This window comes from Lonchura striata, chromosome 10 (assembly GCF_050655825.1).
Source record: "Lonchura striata isolate lonStrDom1 chromosome 10, ASM5065582v1, whole genome shotgun sequence".
In the NCBI taxonomy this organism is placed as follows: domain Eukaryota; kingdom Metazoa; phylum Chordata; class Aves; order Passeriformes; family Estrildidae; genus Lonchura; species Lonchura striata.
In genome coordinates, this window is record NC_140712.1 from 17,309,882 (window position 1) to 17,328,924 (window position 19,043).

At 43.2% G+C, this 19,043-nt stretch overlaps 1 protein-coding gene across 2 annotated transcripts; it reads right to left on the bottom strand.

Moving 5' to 3' along the window:
- Window positions 1-78: 78 nt before the first annotated feature.
- TICRR (TOPBP1 interacting checkpoint and replication regulator) lies at window positions 79-18,980 on the bottom strand. 2 transcript variants are annotated; one of them, XM_021537612.4, is made up of 22 exons: window positions 18,322-18,980; window positions 17,504-17,789; window positions 16,704-16,945; window positions 16,204-16,447; window positions 15,578-15,713; window positions 14,751-14,893; window positions 13,823-14,035; window positions 13,019-13,167; window positions 12,190-12,284; window positions 11,740-11,833; window positions 11,494-11,573; window positions 10,938-11,174; window positions 10,416-10,512; window positions 10,123-10,195; window positions 9,289-9,429; window positions 8,698-8,788; window positions 8,127-8,188; window positions 7,182-7,337; window positions 6,299-6,456; window positions 3,804-6,090; window positions 2,487-2,612; window positions 79-2,134 (listed from the first exon to the last, which is right to left on the bottom strand). In XM_021537612.4, exons 1-22 carry the CDS (start codon window positions 18,961-18,963, stop codon window positions 2,016-2,018), a joined length of 5,871 nt encoding a protein of 1,956 aa, XP_021393287.3. In that variant the 5' UTR covers window positions 18,964-18,980; the 3' UTR covers window positions 79-2,015. The 2 variants fall into 2 exon arrangements, with proteins under 2 accessions (XP_021393287.3, XP_021393288.3); XM_021537613.4 differs by having other exon boundaries at window positions 2,487-2,591; window positions 18,322-18,979.
- Window positions 18,981-19,043: the final 63 nt, after the last annotated feature.

Here is a 19,043-nt window from a genome sequence, read left to right on the forward strand (position 1 = left end):
GAAGGGCCATTTAGTCCAGGTATGAAGGAAAGTTGTATTTAAGTCTCACTGCATGGGAAGTCAGCTGCTGTCACACTGTTGGCCAGATGTTTAAATATCTGTTTTATTGAAGTAGTCCCAGCCACATCTAGTAGGCTGCTTACATTAAATTGCCACAGGAAGAACATTTCCAGCCAGCAGCAGAATTGTTTGAAATGTCCATAATAAAAGGAACTCTAGTTCTGTTTTTCTCTTGCAGCCTCTAAGCTGCTTTAAGCAGGGTTTTCATATTCTTGAGAGAACTTCCAGTCTGGATTTAAGAGAGACTAAATACAATTCTGCAGCTTAACACTGACAGCTCAGGAAGGGGGACTAAAAGTTTAACCCTGGCAGAGCAAGAAATGAAAGCCCAGATATCTGCCTTAAGAAAGGCAAGGGGCAGGGGCAAAGGGCTGCTTGACCACTTGATCCTAAAAAACAAGCCACTGCTTCAGCCTGAAAGAACAGCTACCACAACCACTACTTAAGGAGTAACACACCAAGTTAAAAGCCAGCATTTGATATAACAGCCACCTTCTGATCTCCTACATCCTTCACCACCTGTAGTGGTGTTAGTGAGGGGGGGGATATTATTGAGGGCTCTGTATGTGGCTGAGCTACTCAAGATTAAGTTCAGACACTTCATTCCCTGCTGTTGCAAACAAAGACCTTCAATAGGAAAAGTAACAATCCATCTTTCTTGGAAGTAAGTAGCAAATATGGAGCTCCAAGCTTGTGTAACTCCACATCCTTCAAGCAGGTGCAGCTCTCCCAGAAGTAAAGCAATCAGTGTTAAGCACAGGATTCCATTCCTTTTCCAAGTGGGAAATTAACAGCTTTCCTGCAACAAATAGTGTGTCCAGGAAACAAGCTCCACTCAATCCCATCTAACCCCTCAAAGCCTTAAAGCCACCTTAACAAACCTCTGCTTTCACAGAGGTTTTGGGATGACAAACCTCTGCTTTCCCAGAGATTTTGGAATGACCTTACACCATCTTCATAGCTCTCCACCTCCTGTGCAGTCAGTAGACACAGTGGTGTGAGTTCCCCGAGATCTTGCTATGCACAAACAGCTCACTATCCACAAGGGAAAAAATCCAGCCCTTCCACTATTATGCACAATTTTAGCCCCTTGTAGGCTACATCTCGGACACTGAAACATAGCTCCTGCTGTCTTCATGGGGTTAGAACACAAATGTGTCACAGGCAATTAAATCACTATTTAATCCATTACTCAGTTTGGTAAAGAGTAGTCTTGAAACTGCCATTTTCAGTTATTCCATCCAAGTTTTACTTCTCAAGGACACTTCCCCAGCCAATTCTCTCTGGCTTACTGCAATTTTGCAGAAAAGGACAATGAAGTCACTCCATCAGCATCTGCTTATCCAGCAGTAGCCAGGAGCGGATACACCAAACCATTCATGATCTACAAGGATGTTCCCAGTTAAATTATCTTTCTCCTTTTCTGTACTCTTGGCACTTGGCTAATTAATTAATCCGCTTGTTATTTTCCCACTAAGCTGTGGCAAACTGGAAGCAATTAACAGAGGGATCCATTTAGTATCAGGACAAGACACAGCAGGAGCACGCAGCTTGTTCTGTACCCATTCGCCTCCGCATCCTCCTTCCTGCAGCCCACATCCCTCAAGCCAAATACCAATTCTGGATTAAAGGACACAATGAAAATTCCTATCAGTTTATTTTACAAGAAAGCTGTAGAAAAGTGACAATTCTCCCTCTTGACCTGGGAGAATTGGGCCTTCAATGCAGAACTCACTCTAAGGTTCTGCTAGCAAAAAGACCAAGTTAGGCTTTGAATGGATGGAAGAAACCATACATTTTTAGAGTGGTCCTTATATCTACTGCCACACGCTTACATCCAGTGTTGTACCAACACAAGGCAGCTCCAGTCTAGCACCAAATACCAGTCTTTGTTATAAGGTATCTTGTACAGCTGGGATAATACAAAGTTTCCCATGCTGGCCTGGCTCCAAACTTCAGCTGAGCAACTTTTTCCGTGAGTAAGTCCTGCTAAGGCGATGCCTTCTGGAAATCATGACGTGGAATGGAGACAGCTCCTGGCTGGCAGTAATTTGGACAGCATCAGATTCCTCTTCTACAAAAACAGAAAGAATACATGAAAGCCACAGTTTACCAGAAGTCACTGGTGATTCCAAGAAGCCAAATACCAAGTACAGACAACAAGAACTGGAAGTTGCACTTCCCATGTAGCTACTCTCTCTTCATTCTGCAGCTATTCTTCTTCTAAACTTCCTGTTTCATGCCAAGTTTCTTTTCAGCATTGTGAGATTGAGTGAGATTGAGAACCTGAACACAGCAGTGGCAGATACAGGTTTTCTGCCCATAGCCCAACCCCCAGCACAGCATGATTTTGTTCTTACTAGCTGGAGGCAAGCAGAGAGCACAGCCTGTGTGGTCGAGCCCAGCCTTTCCTCTCCTGTGCTTACCTTGAACACGCTTCCTCTGAGCCGATGGTGGGGACAGCAGTGGAGACTGGGTCAGGGCTCGAAGGCTGCTGGCACAAAGTCCACTCTTCAAGGGTGGAGTGGAGCCTGGAGAAGCACAGTGTGATGCTGCAGCAAAACCATTCAACAACTCAAATGTTAAGTCTCACACACAGCCTTTATGCTACCTCAAAAGTGGCATCAGTATGTGATACTTAGAGTTTATCTGAAATAAAGTTTATCTGAGTTTATCTAGGCTGTCACAGTGTTTTAGCATTTGAGAAAGGTAAATGGCAGTCTGGAATCAGCTCTTAGCACATTTAATTTTCTTAGCCAGTTTAGCAGAAAATCACTTCACTTGTATTAAACACAGATAATACACATTTCCTGGAAGAAAACTGTTACAACCACAATGATATAGAAATACAAACACAAAGTCTGTAGGTACAGAAAGTCTCTTACAGGACCATCTTAAGGCTAAGCACTGCTATTATTTCATGTCCTGAATCCGGATTAATGTTGATTCAAGGTTTGGCCTTTTTTTGTGATCATGCTGAGTAAGACACTGCCTCTGTATACAAATCTTTCCTTGCAAGAGAAAACACACACCAAAATTAGTGCAATGATGCAGAACAATACCTGCCACAGCCCCCTGTAATTTGTACAACAATACTAGATTAAGTATTTGAAGTTCACAAGGCCTTGTTTACAGTGCTGAACAGCCTGCTTCACCAAGGTTGGCTGAATTGTCTGTACCCACAGCAAAAGCAGAGGCAGCTTAAACCTATACACCTCCTGATACATTATTGCTATCAAGGGAATAATTTCTGGTAGCACTTTCAAGTGGCCCACCACCACAGGCAGAGATAGCTGGAGCAGCAATAAACACCAACATCCACAGGACTAACCTCACCAAGACTCCAGTCTGAAGCAGTGAAACAGCCAAGTTTACACTTAAGATTGTTGGCTTCAGAGCTGAATGCTGGGCAGAAACAGGCAGTGGCATCAACAGAAACCTGAACAAATCACCAGCTGGTTGCAACTGGGATCCTCTCTCCTTAAGTTCTCAAACTTTCCTTTTAGTTCTCCAGCTTTCTGCTCTTTCATATTTCTCTGATCTCCCTTCCATCATTAATACTACTCATATCCAGTCTGCCTCTCCACATAATTATCTTCCATGTCATCTACAAGTCACTCCCCTTTCACCTCACTCTTCCTCAGATAATTACACAGGAAACAACTGTATTCTTGTTTTAGTCTAATCCCCATTTTGAACCACATCTGAATTTCAATGCAATGTCTTTCATGCCATTTAATTACCTGATGAAAGGAAGACATCATCATCCTCTAGACAACTGTGCTGCTCCAGTGTTTTGAGGGCACATGCTCCTGGTTTCTCAGGAAGTACAGAGTCTGTCCTTGATTTACTTCTGTTGCCCTCATCTGTGGAAAAGCCAGTGAGGTCCAAGCTGCCGCTATCAGGACACGATCTCTTGGCACTGTGATTCTTCTCCTTTTCTGGTGAAAGGTAAGTAAAGACCCGCTTCCGAGACTTCAAGCCAAAAGTTCCAGTGGCAGAGTCCTCATCAGCCCTCAGTTCAGAGTCAGGAGATGCCTGATCCTGGAGCCTGCAAATCCCTTCCAGTTCAAATTCCCCAAGAGTATTTGTCACTTTGCTGCTGCAGTGTTCTGAGATCCTCATCACTCTTTCTATGCCTGCTGATGCCCGTGTCTGATCATTGGCATTCCTCTCACTCTGACCACAGCTCACACTGGCAGTGCTGCCTGCTGCTCTCTTCCTCCGAGGCCAGTCATTGATGGCTTCAGGAGTAGTCTTCCCCTTCTGCTTTGGAGAAGGTGTCTGGAGAACTGCTTCCAATGGGAACGGGGAGGTGACAGTAGAGGCACAGCTTGTTGGGGTGTATGACTGGCATATGTAGGTTTGTCCTGCACCTTTCCCAGGTGTACTATGGAAAGAACGGCAGCACGATGGGGAACCACAGGCAGCTGCTAGTTTTCCTGGGTGCTTGGTGCACCAGGTCACAGCAAAATCACTGAAGGGGCTTTCTCCTCCCTTGGGTTTGCTGGCACTTGCTTCAGGTTGAACTTCCAAGGATGAGCAAGAGCCAATTTTCTTAATGCGAAGCTTGGGCAGGCCTGAAGGTTGCATTTCAATTTCCACTTCGTAGGTCGGTGGGCTGGCAGAGGGAAGTTTGCCACGACTTTCAGGAGTCGAGAACTTGGCTGCAAACTGAGGCTCTCCCATGCGAGCCGCAGCCTCCCGCTGCCTCCTGTCTGCAGTGCAGCGTAAGGAATAGGCAGGAGGAGACTTCTGCATAGGAGGGGAAGTATTCAGGGCAAATCTGGAGTGCCTCTTAAGACTTGGAGCCTTCAGTCCCATATATTCTTCCCTCAGCACAGTTCTTGCTTCCAAGTCATCACTAACTGTTTGCAAATCACTTAGGAAGGACTCACAGGTGTTTGCACTGCAGTTCTCCCCCTTAACTGATGGCTCACAGTCTCTCTCAGCATTCTGTGCATGTTCCTGCCCTCCAGCAAAAGGCTTTGGAGACAAATGGTTTTCCAAGTTTTCCAAGTCCTCTCTTGAAGGAGACTTTTGAGACATTCTATCCATCTGTTTACTTTTCCCCAAAACAGAAGTATTTTCAGTAACTTGGGACTGATGAAGCTGAAGGCTTTCTACAGAACAGTTACCACCACTACCATGATGGTTGTCCTCATTCTCTGTAAGTGTTGCACATGTGAGGCTCTCTCCTCTAGAACCTGGTTCATGTTTGGCCTGCTTGGGTGTGTGAAGCAGGGACCTCAGTGAAGTGCCAGTAATACCTGGACTCTTTTGAGAAGATGGTTTAGATGCACCAGGTTCCCAGTCAGACTCCCCAGCCTGTGTGCGGGAAGCAGAGCAGCTTGTCACAGTGTTTGTGGAACTTTCACAGAGTGGAGAATTGCAGAGAGGCTCTGGCCTCACAGCAAGTTGAGGTATTTCTGTACTCAGTGGGCTGGTATATAACTTTGAACCTGGATCTTCAAGTTTCCTAGGTGTCCTTTTAGGTGCTTGAGATAACTGATCTAACTGCACCTGAATTTCCTTTGTGAGGATTTGCCTCCGAGCACTAACTTGAGATGCTAATTTTGAGAGGTTTCTCAAGGAACGTCTTGGAGTCTGAAGTTCTGTAGAACACCCTTCTTGGGTGGCAGAGGGGGGAGACACAGCTGGATTTGAATCTGTTGGAGGTAATACAGAGGCATTAAGCTCTGTGAACCCCTCACGTTTTGGTGTTTGCCAGCCACGCTCTTTGCAAGGAGGGGAAAGTGTCAGAGCTGCACAAGAGTCCTCAGCAGTTACTTGCAGTAAGTGAACACTCCTGCTGTCAGTTAGTGCAGATGGAGACTTGAGCCTTTGTGCAAGATCAGAAAAGCACTTTCCCAAACATTTAGCTACATTCTGCTTAGCTGCTGGACTTTTGCCAGGTGTCTTCTCCAGGTTTTGTGGTGTCCTGTGGACAATGCGGGGCGATCTCCTTGGGAGATTACTGGCAGAATTCAGTGGCTTCTGGGCAAATTTATGAGGTGTTTTTCTAGGAGTCTGCAGGGTAAAAATAAAAAGTTAAAGAATCATGCTTTTTCTACTCCAGGAATATTATCTATCCATCTTCACATTTACTTACCAAGATTTAAAACATAAAAAACCCATTGAATAAGACTTAACAAACACTAAATTTAAGATTCTGATGAATGGAGGAAAAAACAAAGATGGGAAGAAATAAGAAAGGGAGATAAGTAACTGTTTCTACCTGACATGAGGTAAGCTCCTCTAAGTGTAAGGAATCTTTTCTTGTTCTCCTCCTTCCAGGTGAATGCTTCCCTGCAGGACTACACATGTCAATGACTGCACCAAAGAAAAACCTCTTGGGAGTGTGGACGGGGGCGCTCTCTGAATTCTGTTTAAGGCCTATAGAATAGAACAGTACAATCTAACTAACACAAAGTAATGTGCCACAATTGTCTGAATCACATCACATGTGTGGAAAAGTAGTGTAAAAAGCTCATATCCCTGGCACATTCTTTTCTAACCAAGAGTTAAAGTTTCACTAGAATTATTGTTATTTCCCATTATGAAATTAATACCCATCTTTAGAAAGAGTGCTCTAATGGTAAAAAAAGATATAAAATACCTCAGCCTCTTATTCTATTTATAGCTTGTAGCTTTAGATAGTTCTGGTTCATGACTAAGGATAATAAGTAGAATATAAAGAACTAAGTGTCACCATTTTTAGCTTATAATCCTACTGAGAAAGCCTGCAAAGAAGATCCCATCAGTCATTGCTTTATGCTGCCACAGAGTAAGCTATAGGATTTCTGTCCCATATTTTACAAGGATTTCACTGTTTTTAAGGAATGCAGACTGACAATCAGTGGTATTCTGTTACATGGGCCTGACTGGTTTGTTAAGTTGGCAGTGAATTCACTATAGAAATAGCTGCCTTACCATCCTCAAAATTCAGATTACCAATTAGAAAATAATTACAGAGGATGAATTTCTGCCTACTGAAGATATTACATGACAGCTCTTAGCTTCTTACATCCTCTTGTAGAGCCAAATCAAATCAAACTTGGAGCTATCAATGCCAGCTTTTCAGATCAGCAGTATCAGTCTGCTCAAATGCCATTCAGTACCTTCTACATCCTGCCGTTTACAGTTCTCCTTTTCTTGTCCCTGGTGGAGGTGCTGTGAATTTTTTGAGCTGGGCTGTGTAGTGGAATAGAAAGCACCGGAGCAAGTCCTATTCAAAGATAGCTGTTTGATGCGTGGGCTTCTTCTCAAACCTGCTTCTGAAAAGGCAAGAACATTGGAGACTGAGCCTTCTTTCCCCCTCAGCAATGGACACATCATCAGGAATAGTTCACAACTGCAAGGAACATAATCTCAGAAGAAACTTCTCTACAGGTGCCCATCTCACCCAGGAAGGCAAGCAGATGAAGCAAAGGTTAGTTTTCTTGAGGATTTGGAATATTTATGCATACAAATCTCCTAAAGTATAATGCCCCTCATCTAACTCATGATTACTCTCATTCCTCTTTAGCAATTACGTGGAAAGGAATGCTAGAAAAGCCATGTTCAATACAAGTTACATCCAAGTTAAAAGATGGGTTAATGGTCTTGTCCCTTTTTGCTAGCAATTTCATTTTCCTTCTTGTCCAGACATGCTGGTTTTTATTTCCCTTCTGGGGAAAAGGAACAGCAGTACCCAACATAAGAGACATTCCCCAGAGCCAGGTGCCTGTCTGTTACAGCAAAAATCAGAGCAGGGTCACAGCACAGGATGGTGAAGTTACATTAAAAATAATCACGTGCTGGTTTGACAGTAATTATAGCAGCTCAGAATCTTGTTCACCCTTCAAGTCCTTCACTTTTTTTCATTTAAAATACTTGCTATCTACTTCTCTTTCTTAACTTAAACTGTACAGAGCTGTTAAAGCAGTGAGCAGCAAGTGGTTCTGTCAGAACAGAACCGTACATTACTTTTGGACTGACTTATAATGAACTAGCCAAATCAAAGCACATTTATCTTACAAGCTATGACACAGCCAAACCACCTTTAATGAAAAATCAGTGCTTACCATATATGGCTTTTTCTGGAGATTCTTCTACAACACCAGTGTCACAACCTGGATCAGAAGACCTTGAGAAACAACAGACATTTTTGGCTTAGCATACTGAGCACATTTACAGGAACATTGCCACAGAGACTGAGAAGCAGTGCTCTATTCTACACCAAAATATTCCTTTGTGGGCTACTCTAAGTGAGCAACCAGTAAGCACTTTGCCTCTATTGACATGTAATTGAGTATGGGTAGCTCCCTAGATGTACAGTTCTACATGAAAGAAAATGCTACAATTCTGCCTGGAGCCCACAAAATACAGCAGGAGCCTTTTCTTCATAAGCCCTTGAACCAGCAACTGAACCTAAACAGACATTAGCTGCAGGAATTAAAGCAGCCCAAGTTACATGATGAAGCAAGCAGTATTTCCCCCCACTTAAGCAATGACATTTAGCCTCCACTGGTTCTCTTACCGCCTTAAGATCTTCTTTGACTGCAACGATACCTGGTAATTCTGCTCATAGCCATTAATTAGACATCCATTAATTAGACAGCCAATAGTTACTGAAAAAATTCAGAAAGAACTCACCGGCCTTTGATCTGCTTGTGTAGGAGTCTCCTGGACACCTGCTTGTGTAGTGGTGTTTCTGCAACTCTCTTGGTCAATAACTTACGATGATCTAAAAATCAGGCAAAAGCTGTAACATCACACAACTATAAAGCACTTGGAACAAATAAATAAATACAGTTTTGTACAGGCTTCAGCTTAAGAATGACAATAATCATTCTTAAGTCAATATAAACTCACTGTGCTGTCTTCCAGAACTCACAAGCTATCATTATTTCAGTCCAGCGTCTACACCTCCCTCCCACTCCCTCAATATTGTACCATGTCAGACACTGTTAACCTACTGAGATAACTTTCATTATTCATCTTTATTTCACAGCTCCTTTTTTAACCAAGCATTTTTAATTTTCTTTAGGAGATGTAAAGAGTTCAGTAAGAACAGGTTTCAGTTTCAGTACCATCATTATTCACCCTCCAAACACCACAGCAATGACCTCTTTTATCTTTCATTAAAAACAGATCACAATTGTTTCATAGAACTGAGAATGCAAAAATAGGAATTTTAGCAAAAGCTCTTCAACAACAATCCTACATGTGCAGATCATATCCTACCTTTGTTGCCCTCACTGGTGCATTTGTATTTTAGGCCTTCCACAGCAGACACTGACTGGCTTCTAAGCATCTTTTTCAGTGATCTTTTTGATGGTGAAAGTATCTCTTCATTGAAGAGATTCCTCCTTACCTTTGTAACCTCTGTGAGACAAGAAAAGCAAGAAAAGATCAGATTATAAGGGAAAACAGAAGAAAAAAAAGAAAGGAAAAAATTTACAGAGATAATTTTGTGAGGCCACTAGGGATAGAACAATATACCAGCATGGAAAGACAACTTTTTAGAGGCTAAAAAGCTTTGAAAAGTTGTTTTATCTACTACTGGAACATGCCCTCCTCTGAATCCATTCCAGCCTTCTCTTCTGAATTTGTATTATTTGCATTATTCCAGCAATAAGCTACAAGCAGATGCCATAGCAGAAAAGGCAGACAGTCAGTGTCCCATATGGAACATTAGGTGCACTACGAAATCTCCACCAAAGCACATCTTGGTTCAGAGAACACATGTGAGATTTATTTTTATGAAGTATTTGTAGGGATATATCCTATTTTCAGATGTAGTTCATTCTTGTCCCCATTTACTTTTCAGGAGAGAGAAGTTGGAAATAATTTCAAGAGTCAAGGTTTTCTTTTGAGGACACGAAATTTAAGTTTTCTGCGTATGAGTACACAGAATACCACATTTTTTTCCCCCTCAAAGTTTTTGCACAACTCAGCAAAACTTCCTTCAGATTTCCAGCATGCCTCAGCATAATTTCATCATGGCTCAGTAAAATTTACAGGGACAACATGTGCTGAAGATGCACCTTTCCATGAACAAGCCAGAAGTCAATATACCTTGCACTGCCTCTTTCTGCAACAAAGGCATCTGCTGGGACTTCTCAGCGGCAGGGTAAGAAGGCAAGTTCTCCTGAAACAAATGAGAAATCAGCCTCAGCAGCAGTGCAATGTTATGTTTAAGTATGAAAATTAGCTACAAGCTCTGAACCACACATTATTTCAAATTTTCCTTTGAAACAATGTGATCTCTGTATAGCTGATACAGGGCACACTTCCTAAGGGAATACAGAGCAAGAGTTTTTGCAGTCAAGCATCACAACTCACAGACAATCCTTCTGGAAGAGTTTTACCTTTCTGATGGGGTTCTTGGCTACCTTGGGAATCTCAATTTGACGCAAGTTCTGTGGTGCTTCTGTCATGCTCCTGTGTCTGGCTAACACAATATTCCTTCAGAAAACACACAAAAATTCAGTTAAAATAAAATCAACGACACAGTTATCAACCTACTGACAATTAAACTTAGGTGTGACTTGAGAGATAGGAGGTGTTTACCTAAATTTAAATTGCAAACTACATTGATACCTCACTTACTACAACACTGGGATATAATTTGCAATATAAAAAGCTATTCCTAAAGTTAGTATTGGAATTCATTCACAATTTGCTAATATGAACACAGAATCCCTAAAACAGACATCTCCAGTAAATCACTTTTAACTTTAACAATACAGGTCAGCTACTGCACAGCATAGCATGCTTTTTCTCTCATGGAGGACGCTCCTGAAATCTACTTTTGCATAAGATACAAATACAGAATCAAGTCTGTATTTTTTATAGTCAACAAAAATCTGCCTCCTGTCTGGAATTACTACCTTCTCTTTTTGGCAGATCTGGTGCGCAGCTCCTCCAGCTGATCACTCTCAGTGCAAACAGTACTGGGAGTTAAGACAGATGATAAAGAGGGAGGAAGGCCTGGAGATTTGCTATCCAGAGTCATGGAGTCATCACTGAAGAAGTCTGAAGGCAGAACAGATGCCAGCTTCGGAGGTATTTGTGTACCCAGACCATAATAAATATCTCCAAGGATCTTTGGTATAGAATTCATATACCTGGAACACCAGAGAGAACACACATGAAATACACCTCTCCTCAAAACTTAGGTTATTTCAAACCCAAGGTGTGAACTAGATCCTTGTTCTTACATGTCAATTTAAAAACAACAAACTGCATATCAACTGAGTTTTTAAATTAGTTTACTTATCAGTCACTTTTTCTGTACCCAAAATATAAGCGTAATAAAGAGAACACACATCTAAATTTCTGAGAATTACAAAGTAAATCAAAACTGTTGATTGCTGTCTACTCACAGACAACATCCAACCCAAACCACAGTCCCCAGCAATACATAAGTCATGACAAATAACTTACAATTCTAGTATTTCCTCTAGAAACTTTGTAAGATAGGCTGGGTCTTCAGTCAGACATAAAATGCGCAGCATATCTGTCATCTGGAAGAGAAGGTCAGGTGGCAAAATGGATTAAGGTGTGACAGCTGCAACACCAGATATTTTAGTAAGGAATATAAAGTGTTGTATAAAATCAAAGGAAAAGCAGGTTCCAGGTCTACATTTCTAGTGCCATGCAGAAACACAACCTGGTTTATACTTTACTTGCCTCTTCTAACAGCTGCTCCATTTCCTCAGCGTTGCTTTGCAGCGAAGGGCACTGAAGGCACAACTCAAGGCGCAAAAATACCTGAAGTCGGCACCTAAGAAAACAAGTAATTACCCATCACCTCTTTTTCTACTGGAAACAGCAGATTTACTGCAAAAGGTGTGCTCAAAAAAGCAATGGGAAGGGAAGTGGTTCCTTTTGACAGCAATATTTAGTAAGCATTTCATTTGGGTGGCAAGGGAGATACCTCACTCCAGATATAGGCTGTAGTGCTTATCACACAGCACGGGTATATTTGCATTTAATGAAATGGTTTTACTGCAACCAGAGATTACTCTTGAAATATTTGCCCCATGCAAATATTTCCAGTTGTACAAAAAAGCCACCATTAAAAATTGCTAACCAACTTCACAGTATCTCAGAAGCTGAAGTAAATACAGTGTCTCATACTCTCTGACTTTGGTCTCCTTCTGTGAGCCATGCTGTTGTCTGAGCATTTTGCTGGTCTTCAGGAGATGGTTTCTGACTCTTTCCACACAAGCCACCTGCAGACACATAACAACAGCAAGAACTTCAAAACTGTTCCCTATCTGCAGGGCAGGTTCCTCCCTTGTCCCCCAGTTACCACCCCAACCTATTTCTTTGGAAGTACAGTTTTTTTCTTGTCCTTTCAAGGACAGGAATTACTTTTCCCCTCAGTAGCAGAGTTATAACATAAAACAACACAGAGCTTGAAATCAGAGGTCTCTTGCTCGTGGCTTCAGGCCTTCTTCACTCTGGATCCACTCTGGATTTGTTTTTCACAGTGTTTTTGTTAAATTAATCACAGGTTTACCAGTTTTGGTTCAAGATTATTGTAAGCCTATAAGTAGTGCTAAAGATTGTAAAAAATAGCTTGAAACTATTTCTCTTACCTGACAAAGCCAGGCCTAGATTTGCCACATAATGCAAAAACAAAAGATGCACTGTCTTTAAAATACAGTTTGCAATAATGCCTTTTTTTAAATACTGTCTTTGAAATCAGAATTTGTAAGGAGGTCAATGTAAAGACATTTTGCAACATCTAGCAAAGCTGTAAACTGATAACTGAATTGGATTTTCCTACATTTTTTACAAGCATCCAGTTTTTCACTATTGAGTCCTCATAGATAGAAGCAGTCAGTGACCATGGTGCATCTCCACAAAAAAACTTCAGGGAACATGAAGGAAAGATAGTCCAAAATAGTAAAAATTCTAACTTCCACATCAGCAACAATCCTGCCCACATGCTCTCATCTACCTCTTTCTCTTTGGCATCTTGTATTTTCAAGAACCTCTTAATGGCCATGATCATACTCTGGGCAAACACGGATGAGGGAATTCCCTCAGCAACAGCCTTCTGGTAGCTTGTAGTCAAGTGGGATTGCAGCTCCTCCTCTGTTTGGAAGTCTGCAAGGAAATAGTCTCCATTAACTAAATGCATGCTCACCACACTTCCCTCATAAAATATTCACCCCAGATGAAGCAGGGAACAGAGGAGATAATAATAAATATTTCCTCCAGCAATGATGCATCCAGACCACAGCACACTAACAGAGGCTGTCCCAGGTCCAGGACCATGACGTATTGTAAGCTAAATCAATCGTATAATCAACAAAGTTTACTTAAGATCAGCAAACTTTCAGACGACTGAAGAAGTCAAGAAATGTCCTTTATTTCTGCTTAATTAATAACTAGGACTACATTTCCACTTATACCTTGATGAGTGCTTCCCTCTATTTCTTTTGTTTAAAAAAAAAAATTAAAGTAAATCCCTATGCTTTTTTTTCAGATGGATACAAGGCAAGAAACTAATCCCAGAAGCAGCGGTAACACCAGTTTGTAAAGAATCAGAAACTAAATGGCAGAAGGGTGGGAAAAATGTCTACTCTTTGCCATGCTGAAGATACAGAAACTCAAACACTGATTTGCTCTTTGGTACTGAATACTCCATTATTACCCTTTGCTCTCCCTTCATAAAAATCCTCTATGACTCCTGTATCAGGATATCCATAGCTAATATGGGATGTATCAAGACAGAAAGGTAATGCGACTTAATACACACCAATTGATATTTTAAGTGCTTTTGCCTTTCCTTCCACCTTTTCATCCAATCTTTTTGCTGAAAGCTTCTGTGGAACCTTCTCATTCACTGCTGGTGGCACAGCATCGGGTTGAAACTTCTGAGCTTTTACATTCAGTCTTGCTACATTGAGCATCTGCAGGGATCTGGGCATGGTCTTCATCTTCTGCCTGACTGGAGTTCGGGGAACCCCACCTGCAATGCCACGAGAGAGAGTTCTACCATTAGGCACACTGGGGCAGGAACTCCATCCAAGGTAGAGAGCAACACTAAATTCTGGATTACTGTGACCTTAGTAACCTCCTAGAGGAAAACATGGCCAAAAATGTTAGTATTTATTTGCGAAATCAACATATAGGTAGTGTAGCAGGCAGCTGCTTCTCCAAATAATAAGCCAGGTGCATATTGCTCTGCATAAAAGCTTACATAGGTTTAATCAGAAGTTATATATATAGGCAGCAATCTTATGTCACAGAAATAGAAACATCTGACAGCAGGACTTGCAGATACATGGAGCCAAGGTGAAGTTCAACTGTAATTAGTGTACAGAAATGCAATGATTAAACTCTTCTACAAAAAAAGTGGTTTATTTCTCTAATTCGAACAAAATTGAGAGGCAGTAATATTTACTAGTAGTTGAAGCAGTCCCTATTTCAACAACTAATTAAACTGCAGAACTCTGCATGCTGCTTTTAACATCTTTGTCACTCTCTGCACAGTCCTGAATTACAATAATTTGGGTTCTACTACAGGACTAATCTAATACAAATAAGCAAATGAGACTGTCCCTAAATATATTAAAAAAAAAAAAAAAACTTAAAGCATGGCACTACTTAAGAGTACACATCTCTGGAGTTCATGCATCATCTTTTATTGACAACATGCACGTGTAACTCTAAACTATACATACGTCTTTTTTTGTTATTTCCTGGTCCAGCTGCAGCAGAGGTTTCACTGAATTTTCTCTGGTACAACTGAGACAGACTTTCTGAGAGCTCCACATCAGATTGATCTGCACCATCCTTCCCGTTAGCACTAGGAACCTGCAGGAGCCTGTATGAAAGAACAACTCAGTTATCAAAAAAAAGTGGGAGTAGAAGGCATATCCCTTCCTTCCTGTGGGCAGAAAAAAGGTTTTTCTAGATTCCAGTCTGCAGCAGTATAGTGAAAGTAGCACACACTACTTGTCCAGCACCTGCTCCCCAACACACTTAGGAGATGGAGAAAACCCAGACCCTCTTAATATATTGGAAACAAGCATTATATTAATGTGGAATGGATATGGCACTGGCCTGTACCATAAAACTAAATAAGCAGCTTTGTGCTTTTTAAACTACTGTGCATTAGGCTCTTTTGTTTCACTCAGCAAGCTCTTTGAAGAAAGCAAGCTTATTCATTCCACATGAACACCAACTGTGAGAACACAACCATATCTTCACTATTTTGCACTGGAATTACTAACCCATAAAAACTGAAATGTGTCATTTCCCAAGTAGCTTAAGGTCATTTTAAGTGACTCCTGAAATTACCAAGATTTTAATCCATGCAAACTGATACCCAAACATCCTGTTCCCAGTTTCCTTTGTCTGTATACCCCACCAAGAGATAAGCCACCAGTAAACTGAGCACAGAAACAAAAGCAGCAGAATTCTAGAATTCTAAGCAATGCCACAGCCATACTCCCTTAACAGGAAGCAGAAATCCTTCATTATTGCTCAGAGACATTCAGAAAAATACCTGAATGACTCCATCAGATCCGAGCTTGCTCCACAGGCATTGGATGCAGGATACCACGCTTCCAGCACTGAAGGATGCCAGCTCCCGGTATGGGACAGCTCCCGCTGGACCCACTCTGGCACTGGAGTTTCTTCTCCTGTACAGACACAATGCACAAAAATGAGAAAAGCTGAATTAGGTGGCAGAAGGTCCCAGCCTTCACAGAAGTTCAAAGACAGAGGTTCACAAACCTTTGATCCTGGAGAGACAATGAGAAGATTCACTCTAACACAAAACACTCATGTCAAAGCAGCCTCCTTGCTGCAGTCCCACCCACAGGCTTTACTGGCCAGGGATGGCCCATGTGACACATTTTAAGAAGCCTCCTTCTAAATGCATGTCCTCAGGCACATGTAGCTGTGCTTCATCTGCAAGCTAATGGAGACTAACACTGTCAGTAAAACAGAAAGCTACACCCATACAGATTGCTTTCTGCATCACATCACAAGGCCTTAGCTACAGATGACACAATGAACAAGTCCCAAAAATGAGACTCCTCGAGGAGAAAACCATTAACTTTAGGTTTTTGCTACTGCAGATCTGGAGATGATCAAAAGATGGCAAGTTTTGCATTTCCTGATACCTACCCAGACTGGCCAGAGAATCTTCCACTGACATGTCAATTTTACTCAACACACTATTCACAATCTCTGGCAGGTGAGTAGCAGAGTCTTGGGAAGAATCTTCCACTACAGCTCCTTCAAGGCTGCATCCCTGAATTTCATCGGTCTTCTCAGGGCCAAGCACAGTCAGAACTGCAGTATCCACAGAAAGAGGTGACAGAACAGCAGTGCAGGGGCACCAAGTTTTAGACAAAGAGACTTCAGCAATCTGCATTGTAAAAGAAAAACAGAGGAAAAGAGAATAGTTTACATTAGCTAGAAATACAGAGACCTAAAGAGCACAGATACTTTACAAGAAGATTACAGAGTTACATGACCCTCCAAAAAAAGTTCTGAATGTAGCCTCAAATGAGCAATTTGCAGTGCAGCATCTGTTATTGTCTTCACAACATGATACTGGCACCCCCTTTTGGCACAATTCATTTCAGAGCAGGTATTAGTTTAAGGCAAAGAGGAAGATTTACCATGTGCAGTCCTTCAGCCAGCAGACTCCTCAAGAGCTGATGAAACAGAGACCTGTTACACTCTCCCTGCTCACCCTGTGAGCTCTGCAGTATCCAGCTCTCTGTGAGGAAGTGGCCAGCCTGTGCCAAGCTCCAACCCATCAAGCTTCCCTTCACGACAATGCTGACTGGACACTGCAGCTGCCTTTGGCTCATGGCAAGAGGTTCCAGGATCACGGCACAGCTTTCCTGCTTCTTCCCTCCTGTGCAAGGATAGATAAAGGCTGAAAGCAATCCTTTCCATCAAGATGAAGAGACAACTTCAATGTCAAAAAAGTGAGTTCCAAGATTAAACGGGAAATATACTCTACAGTAAGTGTGTTGCAGAACTGACCTCCTTCCCATGCTCTCAAGGAACTGAGTGCATGGAAGCACCACTAAAGAAAGACCCCATGCATACTGCAAGCTGCTTTACAGCTGTTTTATTAGCAAGGGGTTTTTAATCTGTGTTCTTATTTCAATAATCAAATAATTGTATGAGAAAAGGGAGTACACCTCTATAAAGTGGGACCAGCAAAGAGCTCTTCATCCAAACTTCTAAGAGCGTGGCAAACTGAAGAGGTTAAATCAGAAACATGGGCTCACAGTCCTTATATCAGAGGTAGTAAAGCACAAGCAGAACTTTAAAAGAAAAACACCTAGGCTTTCAAATATGTGAAGTTATTTCTACACATGTTATTCACAAGGGAAGTTCATCAAGGACCCTGCATGAGAAGTCAGTTACTACCATGTACATCTATATTTTCCTTTTTTTTTATTACCAGGCATGCTGAGAATCAATGTTCCTTCTTGCTGGGGAAACACTGATCGATACAGGGATGGCCTGGAGAACAAGCAGTTCAAAGTCCCATCCAGGGGCAGAAGCCTGGCCCAAGGCACAGCCTGTGCCTCTGGGAACCCGGAGTCTCCAAGGAAGCCAGGAGCAGCATCTGCCCTGGGGTGACTCAAACAGTGCACCAAGGTTTCAGCTGGCAAAATGGTGCCTCCCATCTGACAAATCACTTCCAACATTGTCCAGTAGCCACCATGATCCGGGCATTCGATCAGCTGAAATAAAAGTAACACAGAGGTCTCTAGTTAAGGTTGGCAGTGAGAGAGCTTTCATGCAAACAAATAAATATTGCACTTTTTCAGAACAACTGGCATATGAAACATGCCCACAAGCATCTAAACACAGTGCCTTCTGAGTGTCTTTATGGACTTTATCAGCCTTCATAGGAACCTAACAAAGTAAATATTATTCCTAGTGAATTAAAAGTTAGCAATATTTTCAGGCCACTTTTTTTTTTTTTTAATCTGGTGTCTACACACCTGATCAGGCTGCTTATCTGCAATTCTGAACAGCTATAACACCCCTCTAAGTCAATTCACAGGACATCCCATCAATGAACACTGTACAGCTACTCCACTGCAGATGAATCTCAGTCTCCACATGGAAGATCCCACTCCAGATGTCAGTCCCTTGCTGAAGATTATGTGGCAGTGAGTGAACCTTGGCGTGATTCCCTACTACCCAAAGACTACTTCTGCCAGCAATCAGCATAGCAGATATCCTACTAGTGCCGTGTAATCCCGTTACCTGAGCGCAGTCGGCAGTGTCCACCCAGAACAGGGTGATTTTCTGTTCCACCAGCAGCTCCTGCACACTCTTGGGCAGGAGTTTCTCCGCCAGCTCCTGCGCCGAGGGCGGCTCTCCGGGGGAGGAGGGGGCGTCGTTCCCCGACACGAACTGCCGGAGCTCCCTCCGCGAGTGCGGGCAGGGGGAGAACAGGAACACGGCGTTCACGAAGCCCTCGGGCGGCGCCTCCGGGGGCTCTGGGGCGGCCAGCCCCGTCCTGCGGCTCCTGCGGGGCGGCTTGGCGGGGGACGCGATCTCCGGGCGGTCCCACTGGAAGTCGAGCAGCGTCTCCTTGAGCCCGCTGTGCGTGAGGGCAGCGCGGGGCGCGGGGCCGGGCAGGCCGGCGGGGGCCCGCGGCCCGAGCCGCTCCGCCAGCTCCTCCTCGAAGCGCTGCCAGGCGCGGGGCCCCGGCGGGCGGAACCCACCGCCCCGCGAGGCGCCGCCGCGCCCGCCCAGCGAGTCGAAGAAGCGGAAGGCCCAGCGGAGGCGGGAGAGGCCGAAGCGGCAGCCCAGGAGGGTGAGGAGGCGGAGGGCGCCGCGCTGGAGGCGCTGGCGGGGCCCGGCGGTGTCCAGCAGGAACACGGCGCTGTGCGAGCACGACATGGCGCGGGCCCCTCACGCCGCCGCCATCGCCCGCCCGCCGCGGCCGCTCGCGCCCTCGCCTAGCGCGGGCTCCCATTGGC

What these genes read in the sequence shown, in the direction of transcription:
- TICRR (XM_021537612.4), bottom strand. Translation starts at nt 18,963, where the DNA reads ATGTCGTGCTCGCACAGCGCCGTGTTCCTGCTGGACACCGCCGGGCCC. An exon ending in AGGAAATAACAAAAAAAGAC is followed by an intron (nt 14,036 to 14,750) that starts GTATGTATAGTT and finishes GTGGCATTGCAG; the next exon opens with GTGGGGTTCCCCGAACTCCA. An exon ending in TGATGTCTTCCTTTCATCAG is followed by an intron (nt 2,613 to 3,803) that starts GTAATTAAATGG and finishes GTTTTGCTGCAG; the next exon opens with CATCACACTGTGCTTCTCCA.